The following is a 24,966-nucleotide window of genomic DNA, read 5'->3' as shown; positions in this document are numbered from 1 at the left end:
TATTATACGGCAGGGAGCATAACAGCACGCAGGCAGGCGTGGTGCTTCCTATATCTTGATATGCAGGCAACAGGAAGTAGACTGTGACACCGGGCAGCATCTTGAGCACTCAAAGACTATCTGCAGAGTGACACACTTCCTTTCACAAGGCCACACCTCCTCAAAGAGCAACTCCCTAAGAGATTGTGAGGGCCAGTACTTTCAAACTACCACACCGGTGTCTGCTAAAGCATCCTCCCTTTTGTGAAATTGTTGCACTTGTATTCCTTTGTTCATCCCTTGGGTTTTAATTTGCTTTTCAAAGCCTGTGGCTGTGTGATAAATGGCTCTAACCCTTAGTCCGTCCTGACCATTTTAACATTTACTGTTGGAGCGTGTGAAGGTCAAATTCTCCTTGTGAATTTCCACGTCCAGCCTCTGGTCCTGACTGCTGCTATCCCTTGTTCTGCTCCGTGAGGTGGAAGTGCAGATTAGGATCCATACATGAGCCCTCTTTATCCTCTTCCTCCCCCGAGAGTTTGCATTTGTGTATCGGGGTCTCTGAGGGAGGCCATGGACTTAGCCATTCAGCCACTGGGCTTCAAGTGCCACGACCATATTTCACCTGGGCCTTTAAGTTGTTCCTTCTGCTTTTGTTTCAGGGCTTGCATGGGAATAGGAGGTGTATTCTTTTCCCCTTTCCCCAGCCTCTCTCTCTTGCTCTCTCCTGTCTTGAGCCTTGAGAGCAGGCTCAAGGCTCATGGCCTGAGAACAGTTCCTAATTAGCAAATGTGGTTTTCATGAGCTCTTTGGGGTTGGAGCAGTGCCAGATGAGGTTTCCTGTTAAAATTAGCAATGGTTTCACATTTGCTGGCGACTTAGAGTCTACAGAACGGTCTCCCAAGGAGCCTATGTGATTTTCATGCAGGCCACAGGGCTAGTGTCTTCTGCTCTTGCTGTATGCAGCTAAGCACCTAAGCACCTTAGAAAGGAGAAAGTTCCCCCATGAGTCTCTTTGATCTGGCCGGTTGCTCTGAGGGTGTTTGAGGTTAAGACGGAAGTTATTTCTGTTATTTCACAGTCAAACTGAATTCTTCCCCAAACGGTTGATGTTCTCTGTGTCCTTTGTAGGGCCAGAAAGAGCTGAGCCCTGTGGGGGTGACTTAGATCCAAAGACATTTGCCACTGCTTGACGACACTTTTGATGATCTCATTGTTAGAGGGAGAATTGTTCCTGTCATCCAGATGGTAGAATCCTGCCCAACACTGTTTAAATCAGACAAGACAGTCCTTGAAGAATCAATTGTTCCCAAACAATGTTGAGAAACCCACTGTTCCATGAAGAGCCAACTCTGTCTTGAATATTGTTCGTTGGGGAAGAGACTAGAATTCAGTTGGCGAAGACATGTTGGCTGTGCTTTAACCTGTGCTAGAAACTGGTAAACTCTTAGTGCTTGTTCAGATGCTCGGAGTATGCAGTAACCATGTCTTGTGTGTTTGTACTTTGTTCTTCCTCATGTCTCCTATCTTGTGATTGTCTGTCTGAGTTCTGCTGATACTAGCTAGCTCTAGACCTGTGTCTACCAGACTCTGCACATTTAAAAATTAAACAACTGATAGGGAGATCCTCTTATAGGCCTACATTGAAAGACTTTTGATCTTGCTTTTGAGGTTAACCAGATTTATTCTCCACACTGTTGTTTTTAGAGGTCTCTAGAGAAACAGAACCAACAATATGTAATCATAAGACAGGATTTATTAGATTGGCTCACACACTCATAGGCTCCCTTCCTCTGTTGAGTTGGAGGAAATGAATAGATGGAAGTTCAGTCTAAGGAGCTGGAAGCCTCAGTATGCGAGAGGGGTCAATGATGCTGTAGGACTTGGCATATGTGTCGGAGTCTTTCTTCAGTAGCAGTAAGTATTACTGGAGTTAAATCAATTGAGAGTGTCATCATCTATATAGATGTAAAACTTTTGCTTCTGTAATTTTTAAATCCAAAAAGATCCAGAAAATCTATAAGCTTTTGTGTCACTTGCTTGACAGCAAAGTCCTGGTGGCCTAGAAGGAGGCTGAGTATAATCATGGCTCAGCCTACCTGGGGTGAGGGGCTGTACTTTCCTGTACAGAAAGTGACACCTACAGGATGGCCTCCACCGAGCTCCTGGTTGCCTCAGGTCACATCATTCGTCACAGCCACATGGCCTTGAAAATGCAAACCTTTAGAATCCTCTTCTAGGGAATAGGTGAGGAACTGTGGAATTTCACAAGCAGCCCAGTGCCTGGAAATGAAAGAATAACCCTTTGATCCTGTGTCCTTATTTGACCCAAGGGAGTATTATTTGTGCTGGGTGTGATGGAGGCATGGAAGCTTTAGGAGTTCAGAGTCATTCTTGATTACCTATTGCCTTCCAGGCCAGCCTAGGCGACTTAAGATCTTGCCTCAAAACCCCTAAAAGAAAAAGAATGGGGGTGGACAAGGGGAAAAAAGAGGAAGGGACGGAAGAAAACAAATCTGTGTCTCTCCCTCACTGGTAGAAAATGTGGAAGAGTTTTGAGTACTAACCCCAAAGGGGCTGTTTGCTGCCTGGTTGCAAGACAAGAAGACATGCTCACCTTTGACCCCATTGGTTGTGGCCAGGCACAGAATTGAGGCATGTGACTGAACCAGTGCACTCTGTGACCTTCTGGGAATCATGAGTTGCCTAATAGTTAGGCTTCTTTATTAGCCACACTATCACCAGCCCTGTGCTGTTTGGGATGGGATATCAGGGGTGGGGAATGGGAATCCCGTGCATTACAGGTTTAAGAAGCATCCTGACTCTACCCACTGGATGCCCGAAGCACCTCCTTCCCATAATCCTGCCCGTCAGGATTGTTTCCAGGTGGCACTGTTTCCTGGAGGCACAATTCCTCTCATTAGGGACTGCTGTTCTCAACCAATTGGATTTGAATTTAAAAGGTTCCCGGTATTGTGTTTTTAAGCATCATTTAGTGATTCATCCCAACACGTTTGTTCATGTGTACTCCAGTTTGCCTAGAACTTTCAATGTTACCAGCAGATTAGAACAGTTAAACGGATTAGTAGTCATTAAATCATGGGTTCTCCTTCCCCCTCCTTTCCTCTCTCCTCCTCTGTTCCTCCTCTCTTCTCCTCCTCCACTCTTCATCCTCATCCTCACCCTCCTGAGCCTCTTTGCTCCTTCCCCCATTTCTCCTGAAAATGTATGAGCCTGGCAACTCTGGTGTTTCCGGCAAAAGCCTGGCACCTGCTTGGTATGAGCTGTTTTGTCTAGCTGCTACTTGCAGGCTCGTAGATCTGGGTCAGGCCTACGTGTGATGCATGTGTAACCCTTGGGCTCCATTCCAGGAGAGATGGAAGGGGTTGGTGGGTTAACCCAGTTCTCTTCTATGTAATGAGCTGATCACTCATTTCTTTCTCTCTCTCCTGTTTGTTTTAATTGCTCTTAAGCTGGGTGCTTTCTTTAAGAGCCCACAGAAGGCCATACCTCCTCAGTAGTGATAAGACAAGACTAATAGTCTTCAGGAAAGACCACACCCTGAGCAGGCTGCCCTGGATTAGGCGGATCCAACCCAGGATAGGAAAAAGTGAAATTAATCTGGGAGCATCGTGGCTGAAGAAGACAGGCGTTTCATTGCTTTTAGTTTATTGTGTAGGTTTACTATCCTATTGTCAAAGGTTTTCTACAGATTTTGAAAAAACGGTTCCTAGAGATGTTTGCAAAAAATGTCACCTAAATGTCTTTTGCCTTTAAATGAAGGATTTAACAGTTTGATAGTGGACATGGGCAGCCATTTATACATGCTGTCCAAGCTCGTCTCTCAGCCTATATGGGAACGAACGCCATTTTAGCAGCTACTCTTGCTATTCTAAATTTCAATTTCAACTGAAAATGTGTTAGATGTGAAGAAACAAAGAAGAGGAGAGCTGATGCTGCCGTGTCCTCACAGATCTACCCATAGGGTTCCTTTGTCGCCTTCTCTGTGGCTCCAGAGCCTGCAGGGTCTCTGCTGTCCTTGTCACGTCCAGCTGACATGTCTATTTCTGGTTTCACCAGACTGACTTTTCTTCTTGAAGTTGAACGATTAGCCTGTCACTTTGGCCTCTCTTGTTTCAGGCCCTGAGTACTGTTGCCTGACTTAATATCCACATAGAGGCGGTTTGGGGTTGGAATGCGGCACAGATGGCTGAGGGCACGGAGCTTTGCCTTTGATCCCAGCCCAGCAAACTCACACGAGTCCCTGTGACTCCAGCACTCAGGACGTAGCGGCGGGAAGAACAGGAGCCTAAGGGCATCCTCGAAGTTCCAGACCATTCTAAGCTGCAGGAGACTGTCCCAGAAATAAAAAAAAAAAACTAAAACATAAAAATAAAAAAAATAGGTAAAAGCTGAAGAAATGAAAGGAAAGAAGGTTGTATGCTAACTAGTGGATTCCTGATAGACATTCCTCCTCACTGTTTCCTTGGCTAGAAGAGCAATTGTTCTTGTTCCCCAAAAGAATGCACTCCCAACTTTTGGTGTTTAAAAGCAAGAGATGCTGAGCTATGACAGAAAAATCTGTGAAACCCTTGCCTAGCCTCTGCTGTTTTGTTCTGAAGAGTGAGTTCTTGTCCCCTGCTGTAGTCTGGGTAGTGCTGATGCTCTTGAAATGCATGGACTTTGCCAGCTGGTAAGATTCCTTGATCAGAAAGCAGGTCACAGTACCAGTGCTGACTCTTCTGATCATCTCTTGGTTGTCCATCGCTGTCATCCAATCCGACTCCTGTTCTGATGCTGGCTTCCACTGCCCCCACCAGTGTCTCAACGTCCAAGCCATGCTATCAACAGCTCATTCAAGCATCTCACAAGGATTTCTAACATAATCATTTGTGTGCCTTCGAACTTCCTTAATACCCAAACTAGTTAACCACTATATCTGCCTAAAACTACTAGCAGTGGCTTTTGAAGGCGGAACTGTATTGCATCAGCACACGTTGCCTCCTGTAGGCTGGTCACCAGTGCACTCTGCCAGGCCCAGCCTTTGTACCTACATGCATGACTCTTTTTTCAAAAATATTTATTTACTTATTATGTATACAATATTCTGTCTGTGTGTCTGCCTGAAGTCCAGCAGAGGGCATCAAATCTCATTTCCCATGATTGTGAGCCACCGTGTGGTTGCTGGGAATTGAACTCAGGACCTTTGGAAGAGCAGCCAGTATTCTTAACTGCTGAGCCATCTCTCCAGCCCTACTTGCATGACTCTTAAGAGCCCTGGTTGACTTGCACTGACTTATAAAAGGCCAATCCATATGATGAATTCCTGCTCTTTTGCCTGGAACACTGGCCAGGATATGTCTTGGTAATGATAATAGTTGCAGGTGTAAGTACCGTTTTTTAATAAGTGCTAAAACTATGCTAGGTCTTACGCTAAATTCATATGTCATTTCTGACCTGATCATCCCCATAGCCATCTCATTGTTGTGACAGTTTCAGACAGTCCAAACACACAGCACTGTCACATTGCAAAAGAGGATGGACTTCCTCCGCCCAGTGCTGCCATCTCCCCTGTCACCGTGGTGGTCACAGTGAGGCTGAGTGAGTGTCCACTGAGGATGTCATAATCACCCCATGTAAATTTGACTGCTATCCTGGAGGAAGGATGACCTGCCTCCTTCCTGCTGTGACGGTTAGGTTGATAGCATTCTCGAAATTGGGCACTGTTAGCTTTGGCTTAAGGGAATCTAATGAGGCCAGAGGACGAAATAAATCAAGTCAGTGTATTAGCGGTTTGTTTGCTCATGCTCCAAGTACAGGGCTATATAATGGCTTGCCATGTTCTAACCTATTTTAGAGCTGACCCAGCCTTACCAAGGACAAGTACTATGGCTTCTTTCTCTGTAGGAATTTTCCGTGAAGTAATTAAGCCACTGAGAACATTTTTTAATGGGCTGACTGTGAAGTTCTTTACTTTAGTTCAGAGCCTTGGCAGAGAGGTGATCACAGCCCTCTAGGCAGGGCAACGAAAGACTCTACAGTCTCAGATTCTGTGTGGACCTTTCCTGTGTGCAGAATTAAGCCTCGGCCCTGAATTTCAAAAATCACTGATAACCCTGGCTCATGCATGTAATTCCATCAGCTCGGAATCTGAAACAGGAGGATTCCCGTGAATCTGAAGTCAGGAAGCTGAAGTAGGAGGATCCAGATAATACTGAGGCTAACTTGACCTTCAGACAAGTCTGGGATACAGAGTGAGATTTTATCTTGGGAAAAAAAAGGGGGGTGGGACTAGAGAAATGACCCATCACTTGCTTATAAGTGCATGATTTCAGGACTGAGCACATGGTATTGGGCAACCACTTTGGAGGCTATTCCCTAGGGAAGACTACTACTCTCTGAATTCCTTAGTTGCCTATAGTTCTTTGTGTAAGGTTGGGGCCTTATTAGATTTCTAATTTTTGTGTTAGCATGTCTATTGAAATTATGTACACTCTAGTAATGTAGAGACTGAGCAGGTTATATTTATGTATTTAGGAATATATGTATATATATATTCATAAACATATGCACATATACACAAATATAAATATGTAGAGAGAACAATAGGAGGGGTGGATTGGAAGGGAGGCAGTGGAAGAAAGAAAATAAAGAAATTATAATTTAATATATATTTAAATTAAAAATCCCACACAGTGTTTACTACTCTTATAGAGGCCTGCAGTTCGGTTCCTAGCACCTACTTCAGTAGGTTCACAACTATGTTTAACATCAACTGCAGGGTATCTGATGCTTTTTTCTGGTTTCTAAGAGTACCTACACACCTACACACCTACACACACACACACACACACACACACACACACACACACACACGGAACAAAGTCTTAAAAATAAAGAAAAATGCGGCCTTTAATTCCAGCACTCCGTAGGCAGAGGCAGGTGGATCCCTGTGAGTTTGAGACCAGCCTGGTTTACAGAGTTTCAGGACAGCCAAAGCTACAACAGAGAAAGCCTGTCTCAAACCATGAAAAGAAAAAAGAAAACCATAGACATAGGGAACTTTTGTGCCCCCCCCCCCTTTTTGAGCAGCTAGTTTTGACCAATGGTTTTTACTAATATAAATATATGAATATAAAAATCAAATAGCTATTCAGAGACTCTCAACATTCCTGCCCTCAAGCATTTTTTGTAGCAGAAAAATTTAGAAATTCACATTGAGACAGGTGAATCTGTCAGGTGACAAGAAACCTACTGTCACATGAATAATCAAAACCCAGAGACAAGATGTTGGGGTTCAAGTTGGAGAGCAGGAAAGCAAAGCAGCCAACTACTAGAGAGACTTTTTGCTTCTACCAAATCTTTAGACCAAAAGGATGAGATTCTGTCTTCACAAATCCTCAGACTCCATAATCCAGTGAATTCCTGTCTCTTCCCCTTTATATTCCTCTCTCTGCCCAGCCATATCGCTCCTGTCTTCACTTCTCTACTGCTGGAATTAAAAGTGTGTGACTCCCAAACACTGGGATTAAAGGTGTGAGCCACCACCACCTGGATATGTTTCTGGATTGATCTTGTGTAGCCCAGGATAGCTTTGAATTTACAGAGATTTGTGGGCCTCTGTCTGCTGAGTCCCGGGATCAAAGGGTGTGCCTCCACTCCCTGGCCTCTATGGCTGACTAGTGTGGCTGCTTTGCCCTCTGATCTTCAGGCAAGCTTTATTTATTAAAACACAAATAATATAGCACTTTAACTGACCATAGATCCATCCAACAAGACTAAGAAAGGAAAAGGCCTGATTTAATATTAGATGATAATTTTCCATATGGCCCTTTAATTTTCAAATAATAATTTGATTACTTGGAGTGAGTGGGCTGGGTCTTGCTTTGTTCATGGTGGGGTCAACACGTGGCTAAGCATAGTGACCACAAAGGTCTCCTAAATAAAGCAGTGCATTTCTTCAGAGTCGGTTGGGGGCCACTGATGTTCAGTCAAGTGCTGTTCAGTATAAATCAGAGCCTGTGCGTGACCCGTGTTGTCATGGCAGTGAATGATGTGATAAGAGAAATTCTGGTGGGTGATGGGTCTCTTTAGGATCATCTTCTGAAGTAGAGTAAACAAAGCTGGTAGAGTGGCTTCTTTGGTTAAGAACTTAGTATGATTTTGAAAGGCTCAATGGTTTGATTTTCTTAGGTGAGTCATGAAACTGGCTTTGAAGGCAGAGTACAAAATGGAATTTTAGAAAGTGGTTTGGCGACATTAGGATAAGTGTTTTTCCCAATAGAAAAAAAAATGAACTCACTTTCTACATGATAATAAATTAGGGTAAAATTAGTTCTCCTAATTGGCAGTCGCTTCTTTTGAGTAAAAGCAGCTCAAAGCTGCAGGTGGCAGTTATTTTTCTGATGTGACGTGAGCACGACGACTTTGCAAACTAAAGAATGAGTCATTTCCCAGCAAGTTACCACGTGTACAGTGGTAACTTTAAATGATTTAAATGCAAGAGTAGTTGAATCATTCTCCTCTGGGATTTCTGATTGCTTCTTTCACCATACATATCTAGACTTTGCAAAATATTTAAATTATTATTGCAAGCACCTTTAAATGTGTTAAGGTGTGTAGAGCATTTTCCCTTGTTTTCTAAGCAAACCATCCAACACATTTTAAATATCAAATCAGTATTTAGGACCCGTATGTAAAATAGTTGGGAGAATGCTTGCCTAGCACATAGGAAGCCCTGAATTCAATTCGCAGCACCAAATAAGACTGGGTGTGCCAGTGCAGTGCACACCTGTAACCCCAGTACTTGGCAGCTGTAGGCAGAAGCATCAGAAGTTCAAGGCCATCCTCAGCTGCGCAGTAAATCCAAGGCCAATCTGGGCCGTGTGAGACTTTGTGTCAATAAACAAACAAACAAACAAAACCCAACATTTAAATGAAAAGCGTAAGAGGAAAGGGAACATTTCTGTTCACTGTGTGGCATGACTAAATAGTAAAATAGCCTGTAGTGTCTTGTGTGAGGAGCAGTTCTGTGAGTGTGGATGCTGCAGGGATACTGTGAACAGTGATGCTACAAAAGGTTTACCTGAATCCAGCTCTGAGACAATCTCAGGATGCTCTTCGACCTCCAGCTGTTCCAGAAGAAAATTACCAAATGCAGTTTATGAGGCCGCGGTTACCCTGATACTCAAACCACACAAAGATTTGACAAAGAAAGAGAATCACAGACCCATTTCCCTGTGAACAGAGACACAAAAACTCTTGCAAACCAAATCCAAGAGTACATTAAAAAGGTCACCCACCATGATCAAGTAGACTTCCTCCCATAGATGCAGAGATGGTCCGATATATGAAAATCAGCCAATGTAATCCACCGTATAAATAAACTGAAACACACACACCCCACCACAGCTCTCACACACGATCATCTCGTTAGATGCTGAAAAAAGCCTTTGACAGAATCCAACATCCCTTCGTGTTAAAGCTCCTGGAAAGATCAGGGATACCAGGGATGAACCTAAACACAATAAAGGCAATATACAGCAAGCCTACAGCCAACATCAAATTAAATGGAGAAACTGAAAGCAATCTCACTAAAATCAGGAACAAGACAAGGCTGTCCACTCAGAATTTTTTTTTTTTTTTGACCTCTAGCTGGTCCTCTTTGGTGTGCAAATTGTGACCACCTTCTCTCCATGGGTCTCTTATTTTACCCTACCATTGAATGTCAGACCTTGCTGCAATGGCCCTTTGTGTGGGAACTTGGCGGGTCCTCATGTTCCATTGTCAAAGTCCTTCAGTGGGGACAATGCTGTGTCCTGGTCTTTTGAGACTGCTCCTGAGTTATGGCTGCCATTCTGGCTGCACCTTTCACTGTTTTCTTTCTGGCTCAGAAGCATGTGAATTTGGATGAAGACCCTGGCACTCTAGGTAGACTCCATTTCTTCACAGTGCAGACTAGGATCTAACACATGGACCCATCATGCACCCGGGCCACTGCTTCCAGGCTTCGTAGAAGCGAATTTTCTAGGGATAGTTTTCTTTGTTTTTTTATCTTTTTTTTTTTTTAAAAAACCATGGTTTACTACTTTTAGGCAACACTTGCATTGCACTTGCATTGCACTGTCTCCTAACAGTCACCTTGAAAACTAGGCTCATTGCCACTTGTCTTTCTGTTTTGTATAAATTGTGGGTCTATGTAAGTTCATGTGAAGTCCAGCATCTTTTTAAGTAGACCTTTATCTTTTCACATCCAGGGTTACCAAGGCATGGTGGATGGAGGCTCTAATATTGTGGAAGCTGACTGGGAGAGTGTCTCCAGCATTCTACAAGTGGTAGGTACCATGTTGTTCTTTATTTCTCTGTATTAATGTCACCATTTTCGTTTGAAACATTTTATGATTAAGCTTCAGTAAGTTCTAAAGTGGGTTCCCATTCCAGCTAGCTAATTATAAACTAACAAACTATTATATTATTATGTAATTGTTATTAGCTGGCCAATTATAAGCAGTAAAGTAATTATAAGGACAGAAAACACCCATTGCTTACTGTGTTCCTTTTTCTTGTCTCTGTGACAAATATCTGACTGAAGGGACTTGAGGGAGGATTTATTTGGTCCATGATTCAGAGGATTCACCTCAGGAGAGCAAGGTTGAGGGGCCAAGCAGTGCAGCCCATGGTGGCAGGCGGCTCATGGCCAAGCTTGTAGCAGAGGCAGATTCTTCCATGGCTTCTCACACCTTGGCAGATCAGAAGCAGAGAGCCGGGGCCAGAAGCTGAGGTAGTTATCACCCACTTGGGCCTCAGCCAGTGTCAAAGCAGCCACAATTCTTCCCAAACAGTAGCATTACTACTTGAGGACCAAGGTTTCAGACACAGCTGCCTGTGGGATCTATTTCACATTCAATCAACAGTATGGGTCATTTCATTATTATATATTTCATGTGGGTATGTGTGTACCTGTATGAGTGCGTGTGCTTGTCTGTGCACCTGTGCACAGGAATGCCAGAAAAGGATATTGGATTTTTTGGAACTGGAGTCATAGCCATTTGCAGAATACCTGGCATATTACATGGAAGCTGGAATCTGAACTCTGGTCCTCATGATTACACAGCAAGCAGTCTTAACCACTGAGTCATCTTCCAGGCCCTTTTATTAAGTCTTAAAAACATCAGCTTTACCTTAACTCAGGAAGTATCCTTGTAATACATGGCTTGTATGTCTCAGCCTCAGCTATTGTTCATTGTGTTACTTCTGGAATTTTTCTTTTCTTTTCTTTTCTTTTCTTTTCTTTTCTTTTCTTTTCTTTTCCTTTCTTTTTCTTTTTCTTTGCTTTCTTTCTCTCTTTCTTTTTTTGAGCAGAGGAATGTAGAGGTTACTTCAATTTGCTGGTGCCATGTGCTTTTGGCAAATCTCTGTGCCCAGTGGGTTTTTACATATCTCCTGGCACCGAGTGAAACAAAGCTGGGGAAAGATTCTGCCTGGCAGCCCCCTAGAGTTGGATTTAACAGGGCACTTCATCCCTGCTCTAGCTTGAAGTAGACTCAGCTAATCTCTGTGTTGTGCACAAGGAAGAAGTAATCGCTGCTTCAGGCAAAACAGTTGCTTGCTTTGAATTTAAAAGAAATCTGTCCAGGATGCCTCATTTACTCCTGAAACATTTTGACTTAAGAAAGGTTCAAATTAGTTGAGAAAAAGAGATGCTGAAGAAAGAAAAGACTATAAAAAGCTCATTATTTGTGACTTGAGCTTCTAGAACCTAAGGATTAATCTCTGACTCATCTTGAGTCTTTATTTTCATTTCTTACGACACGGTTTTTCTGTGTAGCCCTGGCTGTCCTGGAACTCGCTCTGTAGACCAGGCTGCCCTGGAACTCACAGAGGTCCACCTGCCTCTCTCTCCCTAGTGCTAGGATTAAAGGTGCGAGCCACGATGCCCGGCTTGAATACTTTTTTAGTATAAGTAAAATTGGCAAAACCACACTGAAGGTGCTAAGGGGGTGTGCACTTCAACAGCTGTCGAAGACTAAGATTGCACTTGGCAAGTTCTTAGCTCTGCTACGTACCTGGAAAGAGAGTGAAAGACGTTTGACCCATTCATAATTAGGCCAGTAATGCTTCCCAGACATTAGCTCGTTACCAACACAGAACATTCTCACTTTGCTGTTGCGATAGAGATAGCAAACAAGGAAATGCACTCGTGGTTGTGAATGGCAGGTTTGCTGAGAGGCACAGGTTCATTCTCATCTTTGGATATAGTCCTGACCCTTGTGGGGGCAGTCACTCCAGGACTATAGCTTTAGGTGCAATCATGGGTGCTGCACACCTTTCATAATCCTTTGGTTCGTTGGTCTGACACACAGGAGAACCAGGTCACTGAGGCAGGGCAGGTTTGCTCTTCAGATAATGACTGATGTCCAGTGAAGTGCTGGCATATCTTTCCCTCTGTGTGTACCTGGTCATCTCCTATTGGGACTGCTTTGACTCAGACAAGCTGGGAGGCTGCGGTGACCCTGTAGACATTTGCTCTGTCCCCCCATTTATCTTTCATGGGCACTAGGCCAGCGCGTTTCTTCATGGATTTTCAGTGGGGCACTCGGACTTTGACAGTAGACTGATTGCAGAGATGAAAATGAGGGAAACACGTGGAACATTCTACATATGTAGTCGATCCATTCCTGTGCCGATCCCTTGGGCTTCCTGTCAGTGAGTGTAATTTATGTCCTCTCCAGGGTGGGACAATCATCGGCAGTGCCCGTTGCCAGGCCTTTCGCAGCCGGGAAGGGCGCCTGAAAGCTGCCTGTAACTTGGTGCGTTTGGGCATCACCAACCTATGCGTGATCGGTGGGGACGGAAGTCTCACAGGAGCCAACCTCTTTCGGAAGGAGTGGAATGGACTGCTGGAGGAGCTGGCTAAGAATGGTATGTTCCCGTTTCTGTTTACGCCTTTCACGGAGTTACCTGCTTCACGTTTTCCTTGCCATTGCTTTTCAGGAACTTGCAAAGTCACACATTCTTTAAGGGAGCAAAAATAGAAGTAATTTTATTGATAATTGGCATGAGCATACATACTTTTGAGCCAACTTTTTTTTTTAAATTAAAAGAATGTTTATTTAACCAAAAACTTCTGTTTGTGACGAAACAGGCTTAAGACTAAATTGCTTTAGCAAAACTTTTTTTTCCATTCAAAAATTTACACTTCCTCCCCTCCTCCCATCCCCTCCCACTCCCCCAATCACCCTCCTCCCTCTCCCTCCCTCCCTAAGAGAGGGCAGGGAATCCTGCCCTGTGGGAAGTCCAAGGCCCTCCCCACTACATCCCGGCCCAGGAAGCCCTGCATCCAAATAGACTAGGGTCCCTAAAAGCCAGTACGTGCAGTAGAAACAAGTCCCAGTGCCTTTATCAATGGCTTCCCAGTCAGCCCTTATTGTCAGCCACATTCAGAGAGTCTGGTTTGATCACATGCTCATACAGTCCCAGTCCAGCTGGATTTGGTGAGCACCTACCAGAGCAGGCACACTGTCTAAGTGGGTGGACCAACCAACTTTTTAATTTTTATTTCATTTTAGTTTTTGAGATGGGGTCTTGACTAGACTGGCCTTGAACTCATAGAGACAGATGCACAGTATCAGCCTCCGAAGTGCTGGGGGTTAAAGGTGTGCACCATACCCGGTCCCATTTTGGTTTTTTTTCTCTTGTAGTCGAATTGTGGCTGTGGTCTTATTTCAGGATTTGGCACCACAGGATTTAAATCTGTACCTCAGATAGGAGCAGTAATGACAGTAAGCCCTACTGTGTGCTAGGCCTATGGAATCCCTCATGATGGCAGCCATATACACCCCCATTTTCCAATTGACATGGCCCAGGGGAAGCCAAGCAACTGTGACCATGGTCTGGGTGCATAACGGCTCTTTGATGTCAATGCCCACACTTCCACGCCTTCACACTGCGGTCCCTCCTGCTATGCTGGGATGTTTCCAAACTTACTTGTTGCAAGAGTTTAATTAGAAGATGCTGATCTGTTTTTGCTCATTTTTTTATTTTTAATTTTAAATCAATTTTGCTGTTACTTAAGAAAGGATGTCTGAGAACTCTGTATGAAATGTTGTCTCTGTCTCTTTAAAGATAATATATTGTTATTATATAGTTCCAATTCTATATCAAGTATAACCCGCAAGGGTGTGTTGCTCAAATAGTAACATCATGAAAATTGAAAGCTTTAGATAACACGTCCTCAAATTTCATTAAAAAAAGATCAAAAAACAAAAAGAAACCTTCAAAAATCTATCTCTGTGAGTTAGAAGCCAGCTTGGTCTACAGAGCGAGTTTTCGGACAGCCAAAAGTACACAGAGAAATCCTGCCTTGAAAAACAGACAGACAAATCTACTCAGGAAATAGAACAGAGAGACCTTACCCATCTTTTAATTCACTAACCCATTGGTGACCATTGGTAAAGGCCTAGGCACCCTCCACACACACATACATACACTATGCTAATCTCATCTGTGCAGAACTACCTGACCAGGTGTGTTTATCTCAGAGGTGTTCTAGCTTCACATGTACCAACTAGTTCTATGGGCATCTTTAAGAAATTGATTTTAAAGTGACCATAAATTTCTAAAGTACTTAATTATGAAATTATGATGTGCCCTTATGTTGACCGAGGTTTCTGTCCCACTGGGTCCCATAGCTGTTTAGTCCCAAATAAAATACACAGAGGTCTATATTAATTGTAAACTGATTGGTCTATTAGCTCAGACTTCTTACTAACTTTTATAACTTAAATTAGCCCACAATTCTTGTCTGTGTTAGCCACGTGGCTTGGTACCTTTTTTGGCGAGGCAGTCACATCTTGCTTCCTCTATGTCTAGATGACGACTGCAGATTGACTCTTTTCTCTTCCCAGAATTCTCCTGTTCTCATTGCCCCACCTCTGCTTCCTGCCTGGGCTTGGTTGCCCAGCCTACACTTTCTGCCTGGCTACTGGCCAATCAGCATTTTATTAAACAAGTACAAGAAACAAATCTTTACGGGATAAAACCATTGTCTCACTGCACCCTTATTGAAAGTCATTACTGTCCAAAGCCATTGCTAACAAAAATTTAAGTTTTTATCTTAAATTGAAAACTTTGGATTTTTTTAAAGTTTTTTTAAAAAGTAATTCAGTGTTCTTGCTTAATGCCCAGTGCCAATTTACATTTTCTGTGATCCCTTCAGTGTACTGATTCAGGGTGTGTATAGTTCTGGGGAAATTCATAAGAAAGCAGAGCTTAGAGTACTTGATTTCTATCCAGTGGCCATTGTCTTTCACATCTGGCGGAGCACAAGGAGACCTGGCAGCTCTTCCCGAATGTGAAGTGTGTTTTTTGTCCCCAATGCAGGTGAGATCGATAAGGAAGCAGTGGAGAAGCACTCCTACCTCAATGTGGTGGGCATGGTGGGCTCCATCGACAATGACTTCTGCGGCACAGACATGACCATTGGTACAGATTCGGCTCTGCACCGAATCATTGAAGTTGTTGATGCCATCATGACCACTGCCCAGAGGTAAAAGGACTTAGAGAAGCTAGTAGGTGATTACTGCTGGCTCCTGCACATTCTGCAGATGACATGTTCGTATTTTTCTATGTGTGCTTATGGGCAAGAAGCTGGAAAACAGAAGGAAACGATAATGATCTAAAGCCCCCCTCCCCCAGGCTCTTCTCATGGAATAACACAAGAAGAGAGTCATTCAGTGAGGTCGGCACACTCTTTAGTGGAGTGAGACATTATAATGTCACTTTTAGGATTCTAAGCTATAGATGAGATGAATTGAAGTGTGAGTAGAGCACTCATTCTAATCTGCAGTGATGTAGACCCACAAGGAGGCATCACTAACATCTCTCTAGAGCATCACGGAGGTCCTGGGAGCCTTTTCATGACAATCCTGGGAAATAGCAAGTCGGATAGGCCTTTTATTTTGAATCAGTAGTGTGAAGCTTGGAACATTGGAACAAGCGTTACTGAAGGAGGCTAGGGCTTCAAGGGGTCCTTTGTATATATGTCTGGTTCTTAGCTGCCCTCTGTCCACTGAACTCTGTGGCACTGCGAAAACCCATCACCTCTTTAGCACTGGAAGAATGGCTCAGAACAGTTGGATTTTTCCACTGTAAGGAAAATCAGTCACTATGTGTTGATGGAGTTGGTTTGTAGGAGCATCCATGCTCATGTGCTCATGTGGATATAGCTAATCTATGGCTTTACGTTTCCCACTGTAGACCAGAATGGACTTGACACCCCAACTTTGTTGCCTCTCCAGTTTTGAGGTGGCAGATATGAACCTGGCCGACCCATGACTTTAAGAAGAAGTATCCAACTTAGTATATGGTGATGCTTTTTAGAAAAGGTCATAGGAAATAACCTTAAAAGAATAAAGATGTTTTTGGGAACAAGTGATGGGTGTCAATATGTGACTAGAAGCAGGTACTGAGGATGTAGTTTAGTTCATATGGTGCTTGCCTAGCATGCAGGAAGCCCTAGCTTTGATTTTCTGTACAACATAAGCTGGAGGGAGTACTGCCTGCCTGTAGACCTAGCATCTTAGATGTGGAGACAGAAGGATCAGAAGCTCAAGGTCACCCACCCTTGGCTACACAGAGAGTTCAGTGTCAGTGTGTTTCAAAGCATGTTTCAGAAAACAAAAACCTCCCTCCAAATGCAGTTATTCTTGAAGCCTCATTACTTCTTAGGTCTGAAACACTTGCATTTGCATTAGAGCTTGCTTTTTGTAGAAAGTGAGTCAGCTTTTGGGAAGTTGGTGCCAGCCGTAGTTGAGAAGCAGGCTGTCTGTCAGCCATGGTTGTAAGTACACTTGCTTGCTGTGAATGGTAACGTGTGCCCTGTACTGCTTTTCCAGCCACCAGAGGACCTTCGTCCTGGAGGTGATGGGGAGACACTGTGGGTAGGTATCTGCAGACACCATCCTGGTAGGTACAGCCTACATAGCACCTGTGTGAGGGCTCCACATTGCACTTTGCCCCATGCATTGGTTGCTATGGGGGCAGTCACAGAGGGCCCATAAAGCCCATGGTTGCAAAGGCCAGAGCTGCCCAAGGTTGTCTCTGAGCATGGGTGGCCTACAAGCCTTACCAGCAGGCTCCTTCCTCCCTGGATATTAATCACTCTTTTCCCACGCAGTTACTTGGCCTTGGTGAGCGCCTTGGCTTGCGGTGCCGACTGGGTGTTCCTTCCGGAGTCTCCACCCGAGGAAGGCTGGGAGGAAAACATGTGCCTGAAGCTCTCAGAGGTAATTGGGAGTCTGGATATGTTGCTTGGGTAAGGATCCACAGGGCCTTTTGGGGTGGCCAATTTGGATGGCTTTTTTGAACACTTGAAAACTTGCTTGCTGCCCATAAAATGAGGTCAAGCCTGCTGCTGAGGATCTGCCTACGCAGCCTGTGACTGTATAGTTTTCTTTCCAATGTTACCATGGAGAAACAGCTGGAGCTGTTGATTCTCTTTCATTCAAAGCAGTAGTTCTGTGTCTAGGTGGCTCTCGCACCACGAGATGCAATCGTGGTGATTAAGTGAAGTCAGGATAACAGAGACAACTCTTGTTTGCCGTTCAAGACTTCCTCATCACTGAACTCAGACATGTGTTGGACTCTCTAGTTTTAAATCCTGCTCCTCTCCCCGCCCGCCTCCAGATGGGGTGAGGTGTTGTGACATTTCTTTCCATGGTGTGTGGGGACTTTTAGATTCTTCTGTTTCCTAACTGTTTTGACCTAGGTTCCTCTCTTTCCCTTTTAGGAGGCTGTTGTATGTTGTTCTTCGAAGTATAGTTGCTTATTAGGGTAGGGCAGATATCCGCCATGAAGACCTAATACAATGTGGGAGGGCCTCTTTAAGAGCATGCATAGCTTTCAGGGCAGAGATATTAATAAGGACGCTACTTTTCTCGCCCTTATTTTTGAAACAATCTTATCACTGCTCTACAAGAAAGTTATGTAAGCATTATATCACAGATCAATTTTATTTACAGCCAGCAAGCACAGAAGCACTGTCTGGGAAAGGCTGTGTGTGTGTGTGGGGGGGGGCAATAAAACATTGCTTTTGAATAACAGCCTCAAAGGAGGACAATAATTCAAGTCATGGACCAAATAGGTTTTGCTGAAATAAAAACTTATGTGGCAAGCTATTGATTAAAGTTATATCATGGTGAGATAAATGAGGTTCAGCATCCTTAACTTGAAATAAGCCAGTTATAGTAGATGGCCAGAATGCGGCTGTTGCCGTGGGGAGAGAGTTTCCTCGGCTTTGGTCCTGCTTATCCGGGGGCATTACTTAGATACCTAATTAAGATAGGTTATCCCATTTACTGCCACTGTCGTATGACCCAAAGACGGAGGATTGCCATCACGCAGGACATCACCTCAGTGGTCTCTACCTCCTTAGAAGTCATATCTGGTCCACTTATGTCTTCTTCCTGACTTACCTGAAGCCTGATTGTGCAGTGAATTGTCACAGGCCACAGATGTATGGGCAGTGATTCAGAGATGTGAAAGACTATTGGGGCTTGGCTGACAGGAAGTGCGCAGTCAGTCTATGTGGTTGGAATGGTCATTCAGTTTCTAGATATTCTTAGATTTAAAGACTATTTCTTCATGTAATCCCTTCCGAAAACCTATTCTAGACTTCCTACAGTGTGCTCTCAAGTAGGACAAGACCAGGATGCATAGCTTTTCCACCCCCCAAGTTTTGGCTAAGTTAGGGCAGACATTTGCTATCTCTGTACATCTTATTTGTTTTTATGGGTTACCAGTATGATACTGCCAGAAGTTGCCCGAGATTCTAGAAGATTTTCTAGTCTAAGAAACAGTCCTCATAATATGCACATAAGTGTAAAATGTATAAAGGGCTTTGCAAGGCTATAGAATTCCTTGGCCTAGATATGCACTGTACTACAAATAGGATGACTTTGATCAAATAACCTCACCTTTCCGTGTCCAAAGGTGCTCCTCTCTTACATGGGAAAATTATTATATTCCTTAGTGACTTTGTAAAAGTCGGTGGATCAATTAATTCAGATACGAAACATGGAGGCACTCATTAAGTTGTAGTGGCATGGTGCCTTTCTTTTTTTTTAAATATATTGAAGATCCCGTTGTTTGTGTGTGCATTCCCCATGCATGTATGTTCATGTGTGTACAGGTACACACAGGTATGAAGATATTGTAGTTTGTTTTCTCTGTTGCTGTGATAAAACACTGCACCAAAACGAACTTGAGGAGAGAAGGGTTAGGTTTAGCTTACAATCCATTGTCTAGATCAGAACTCAAGGCAGAAACCTGGAGGCTGCAACTGAGACAGAGAGCACAGAGAAAGGCTGCTTACTGGATCATATGCAGCTACATTTCTTATGCAGGCCAGACCCACCTGCTCAGGGATGTAAGGGATGTCACTGCCCACAGTGGTCATAGCCCTGCGACCTCAATTAGCAATCAAGAAAATGTCTTTGGGTCTTGTTCTTCAGAAGCTGTCTCCCTTTTTCTCATTTAAGGACGATCTCTAATTGGTGAATCCCTGGGATCTTCCTTCTGTCTCCTTGCCCAGCTCTAGAATTACCAGCTTGACCCATTATTTTTCTCCATCCTTTTTCTTCCAAACAGGTTCTGGGAATCAACTACAGGTTGTTATGCTTGTAAAGGCAAGGGTTTCACCAAAAGAGCTGTTTCTGTAGGCCACAGATTCCATTGTCTCTTAACCACTGCAGAATATTGTTTTGTGACTAAGCACACCTATTTAGCCGCCCCATATTTATAGGAATTGTTCTTCCTGTACTCTTTGAAGCAATGCTAAGGTAATTACTCTGTAGTCATGCCTTTATATTTTAAAGAAGGTATTTCTTGTCAGCACATTGTTCAAAGCATGCCACATTTCATAACTAACATAGTCCAGAAAAAAATATTTATGGCTTTGATGCCATATACTTCTGATCCGTATCAGTCTACTCCTTCGTGCCCTACTTTTCTAAGGGACCATATTTTGTTTGGTATTTTATAGAAAGCAAATCCATTGACAATGAGCTAACCCATTCCATGATTTAGTTGCCGTGTGCTCTTAGGTTTATTTTAGCCTTGAGTGACTTTATGAGTTTATATAAAATGGTACTGGGATGTGAATACACAAGACAGGGTCCCAGAGTGTTCATAAATCTGGATCTCAGGGTACCAGAGCAGGAAATAACAAATAAGTGTAACTGTGTGTGTCAGACCCTTTATGTGACCTCTGTGTGTGTTAGATTTCTGTTCCTGAGGTAAACATCTGAGGTAAGTCAACTGTAAAGGAAAACATTTATTTTGTCTCATCACATGGTTGGCCCTGTGATCATATCATGAATCATGACAGAGTTACGGGACAGAAGAGGTCTGTTTACCTCATGGTGATCAGAAAGAAAAGAAAGGAAAAGGACTAATAGAGTCTTAGCTAGGGTTTTTATTACTGTGAAGAGACACTATGACCATGGCAAGTCGTAGAAAAGAAAAATACTTAATTGGAGTGACTTCCAGTTCAGAGGTTTAGTCCATTATCATCATGGCGTGATGGCTGTGTGGAGGTAGGTGTGGTGCTGGAAAAGGAGCTGAGTGTTCATCTTGATCTGTGGGCAACAGGATGTGAACTGAACTAGATGCAGCTTGAGCATATGTTTCCCAGTCTGACACACTTCCTTCAATGAGGTCACACTTATTTAATGAGGTCATACCTCCTGATAGTACCACTCCCTATGAGTTTATGGGGACCAGTTATATTTAAACTACCACCAGGGAGGAGGGGGTTATAACATCTCCCTCTCCCCCCCACACACCCAAAACACCATCTGCCAATTACCTAGCCTTCTTCTACTAGGCTCCATCTCTTATATTCTCATCCAATAGTTCCATGGCTGGGGACAAGCACTCAGTGCTTGGGTCTTATGACACTCCAATATTCTTCCCTGATATCTTATCTGTACCTGCCTGTCAGCTACCCGTGTTAGTGTGCAGTATTATCTAACATGATGGGGGAGAATTGTTGACCTCACAAGGCGGAGTTTAGGGAGGTCTCATGGGAAGATTGGAAAAAAAATCTCAAACATAAAGGAGACAGAAAATATGGTTTGGGGCAGGCAAAACTTGAGGAGTCCAGCCTGTGTTTGCTAACTGCTGTGAGGATCACTATCAGTCAACATGTTTATATACCATACCGTAGCCACGTTCTCATGTGTACTTGTAATGCCACCTTGACTACTAACTCAGGTGTCATATGGCACCTTTCACCTACTTTGGTGGTTACTGCGAAAGACTTCAAGTTCGGCAATGATTTCTGCTTGGAAAGAAGCCAGTTCCATTTCGGACACATTTCGCGGGTTTGTTGTCATTAAATACAGATTATAAATTTTAGGAGTTTGAATCTTCTGTTTCCTTAGAACCGCGCCCAAAAAAAGAGGCTGAATATTATCATTGTGGCTGAAGGAGCAATCGATACCCAAAATAAGCCAATCAGCTCTGAGAAAATCAAGGAGGTAAGCACGTGTAATGCCTCACCTTTGCTCTGCTGCCCTGCTGGACATAAGACTTGTCAGAATGATGGATGGGACTTAGATCTAGACTATTAAGTCAACTTTCATAGTATGTGGGGCATGAAGCTTGAGATGAGTAGCCAGGAGTTCTGGGGTCAAGTCTCCAGTGGTCCTAATGGCTCCACAGATAACTTCCCTAACAATAGAGGAGAGCCAGTGACAGGATAAGCATGTCCTTGGGTTAGAAAGGACCAGCTGTTAAGCAGACTTTGCACTGGAAGTAAGGAGCCTTGACTACATGGCAACCAGCACAGTCTAGGGGCTTCTCTGTTCGGAAAAACAGACCAGGAGAGGTCCGGTTTTCCCGCTAAGTCCCTTCTGACCTGGAGCATCACTGATCACGTTCCCACCAGTAAACCTGCCTAGTTGGCTGTGAGTCACTGGTTCCTCATGGCCCTGAGGAAGGGCAGGGTCTGGCGGGCTGCTACTCGGCTACTCCTTCAGGCTGGTGCTTACTCGTCTCTACAGGACTTGGACACATTCACTAGGATCTCAGAATCACTCAGGAACCACAAGCTAGGCAGTGTTCTTCCAGCCCTGAGTCAGGACCCACAGGCATTAATAATCTGGCTTTACAAGTCTTCTTTCTTTCTTTCTTTCTTTCTTTCTTTCTTTCTTTCTTTCTTTCTTTCTTTCTTTCTTCCTTCCTTCCTTCCTTCCTTCCTTCCTTCCTTCCTTCCTTCCTTTTTTCTTTCTTTTTTCCTTCCTTCCTTCCTTCCTTCCTTCCTTCCTTCCTTCCTTCCTTCCTTCCTTCCTTCCTTCCTTTCTTTTCCATCAAGGGAAATGCTTGTAATGTAAATCATGCTTTAAACACAGCTACTTGAAGCAACATTTTTGTGTTGCTTAATTTTATCTGCTTGTTAGGAGATAGAGATTTTAATTTTAGTAGTCTGAGTGTGGCCATTCTTGTCTATAACCCTCAAACTCAGGAAACTGATGCAGGAGGATTGTTAAGTTCAAGGCCAACCTGGCCTAAGTATATTGTTTCCAGTAACCAAAACCAAATCAAAATAAACAGACAGCAGCAACATGGAAAAGATTTTACTTTGCCGTGAAAGCATTATTTGGAAAAATTAGTTTTAGCATCGTGTCTAGCTGTTCCTGCAGGGAGAAATGAAGCAATGATCAGTTTTAGCATTTCCATCTGAAGACCAAGCGGATCACCCTTTCGTGAGTGCCAGCACCCTGTGGCCACACCAGTGAGGTCTGTTTGGTTCTCTGTTTTCTGATGGACACCCTTCTCCACAGCTTGTGGTAAAGCAGCTAGGCTTTGACACCCGGGTGACCATTCTTGGACACGTGCAACGAGGAGGGACCCCTTCTGCATTTGACAGGATTTTGGTGAGTGGGGATGGAAAGTACTGGACATTTTCATGAGACCGCCTCAAAAGAAATTTAGATGACCAGCAGCCTCATCCCCCGAGACGATAGTGGCCCATGTCCTTATTTAAAGGTCCTCTGAGACTTACTGACGTGGATCATTTCCTGGGCTGAGGTCACAGCTGACGTGGGAAGTCAGGATGCTACTGATAGGGAAGTCATGGGTGCCAGGAGAGTAAAAGTCGGGTTGTCGCAATGGGTCTCCCAAGTGTAAGCTTCCAGAACCTAAGCCAAGAGTACAGTAGGCAATCCTGAGTTCACACCCTAAGGTCTTAGTGTTACCTGGTATTTCTTCATGGAGTCGATATTCTTATTGTTGCAGAGATGAATAGAGATAAGCCAGACAGAAGCAGGGCAAACCCCTGACTGAGTCATTGTTTTACAGCATAGAAAGCAGGCACAGAGTGAACCCTGCAGTGGTGTCTGCAAGGGCTACTGTCTGTACTGATTGTACTTATCGTTGGCAGGCCAGTCGCATGGGGGTGGAAGCTGTCGTTGCCCTGATGGAGGCTACTCCTCAGACCCCGGCCTGTGTGGTATCCCTGAGAGGAAACCATGCTGTGCGCCTGCCTCTGATGGAGTGTGTGCAAATGGTGAGCTCCGGTATTGGGTGGGCATGGACATTGGCTAGGCCGCCTGTGGGAACAAGTGGGTGCTTCAGACTGTGTGGTCTGCTTCAGATTCGGTTGAGCACTCGGTCAAGCGGCCTTTTGGAGGGTGGGGTGATCTATGTGCCCTGTGGATGACGGCAACAAGCTCCCGGCGTCGCTGTATAGTGTGTAAAAGCTTCTCCATCTTCTGCTTCTTTTCTCTTGCCACCCATGAGGCATTTCCTGTGATTGTATCTCCTAGCGATGAGTGTTCTACACCAAGAACTGGTAGAGTGGGTGACTGTTTCCACCTACAGTCACAGATGCTCCAGGGAGCCCCTCTGCAGCAGGAGCAGCAAGACTAAGTGCCGGACGGTGGTCCTGCCAGGAATTGGTGCTGTAGGTGTGACACGCCTAAGCTCCTCCAGTTTTGTTTTCTGTCCTTTTGCTCCTGAAAACATTCTGATCTGTGTTGGGACAGATTCCAGTAATGGCAAGAGAGGCCCGTTCCTTCAGGTGTTTCTACTGATAGATGAAAGAAAAATGGATTCTGCTTTGCAAAGCAGTTTTTCAGTAAATGCAGTGGCAGTGGAGTTGCTGCATTAGAAATTGCTATTACTTTTTATTTTTCCAAGAAAAAATTTCATGAAATGTTGCAGTATTTGGGCTTTTGAATGATCCTGACATTTATGCCTTTTATAACAGACACCACAGAGAGAGAGACAGATACAGAGAGACATACAGACAGACAGACAGGCAGACAGAGACATATATACATACAGACACACTCACAATGATAGTGTGTCAAGGAATTTGTTGAAAATAACCTTAATTCCCAGAAGCCAATATGGACAAAGACAGTATATATACATACGTGTGGTGATGTGTGTCTGTGTTTGTGTCTGTGTTTGTGTCTGTGTGTTCCTGTGTATCGTTAGGGATGAAGGATAAAAGAAGTGTCTGGAACCGTGTGAGAGATATAGGATTAAAAGGTCAAAGCCCTGAACCACGTGTGGTGCATTTCTTGGGGCATTATTGCTCATCCCCTGTGTCTTTGTTCACTGGAGACAATGGATTACTTGTAACTTACCTGATTCTCAAATGATCTCAGAGGCTTCAGCAAGTAGCCACAGAGAGCCACTTGCTGAGATAGTAAGGGTGTTCAGCCCTGAGCTCTCTGTCTTGAGGCCGCCTTCACCCCTCTGTTCTCCGCAGACACCCGTGACCCATACTGGAGATCTGCAGTCCTCAGTGAGGCAGTGAGCTAGCTCTGTTTTTCTTTTTCCTTAAATGTGCTGCACTGAGGATTAATCTGTCCTCCGAAAAGACCCATTTCCGTGAATCTTGCCTTTGTGCAACTCGATCTTTGTGATTCTGTGACCATGAGCAGAAAGTGTCCCTCCTTTTCTTTGGGGCACTGC

At 44.0% G+C, this 24,966-nt stretch overlaps 1 protein-coding gene across 2 annotated transcripts in view; it reads left to right on the top strand.

Annotated features, from left to right (window-relative positions):
* Pfkp (phosphofructokinase, platelet) overlaps nucleotides 1–24,966 on the top strand; it is a 62,683-nt gene that overhangs the window by 14,728 nt on the left and 22,989 nt on the right. For both annotated transcript variants that reach the window (XM_048460796.3, XM_048460795.3), the window contains exons 3-10: nucleotides 10,236–10,313; nucleotides 12,711–12,900; nucleotides 15,361–15,526; nucleotides 16,875–16,919; nucleotides 17,156–17,264; nucleotides 21,423–21,518; nucleotides 22,824–22,916; nucleotides 23,423–23,548. In XM_048460796.3, the coding sequence (XP_048316753.3) occupies nucleotides 10,236–10,313; nucleotides 12,711–12,900; nucleotides 15,361–15,526; nucleotides 16,875–16,919; nucleotides 17,156–17,264; nucleotides 21,423–21,518; nucleotides 22,824–22,916; nucleotides 23,423–23,548 (903 nt within the window). The remainder of the gene's footprint in view (nucleotides 1–10,235; nucleotides 10,314–12,710; nucleotides 12,901–15,360; nucleotides 15,527–16,874; nucleotides 16,920–17,155; nucleotides 17,265–21,422; nucleotides 21,519–22,823; nucleotides 22,917–23,422; nucleotides 23,549–24,966) is intronic.

This window comes from Myodes glareolus, chromosome 14 (genome assembly GCF_982192425.1).
Source record: "Myodes glareolus chromosome 14, mMyoGla1.1, whole genome shotgun sequence".
NCBI classification, from domain to species: domain Eukaryota; kingdom Metazoa; phylum Chordata; class Mammalia; order Rodentia; family Cricetidae; genus Myodes; species Myodes glareolus.
The sequence above is the reverse complement of the archived record's forward strand: the minus strand, read 5'-3'. Positions and strand labels throughout refer to the sequence as shown.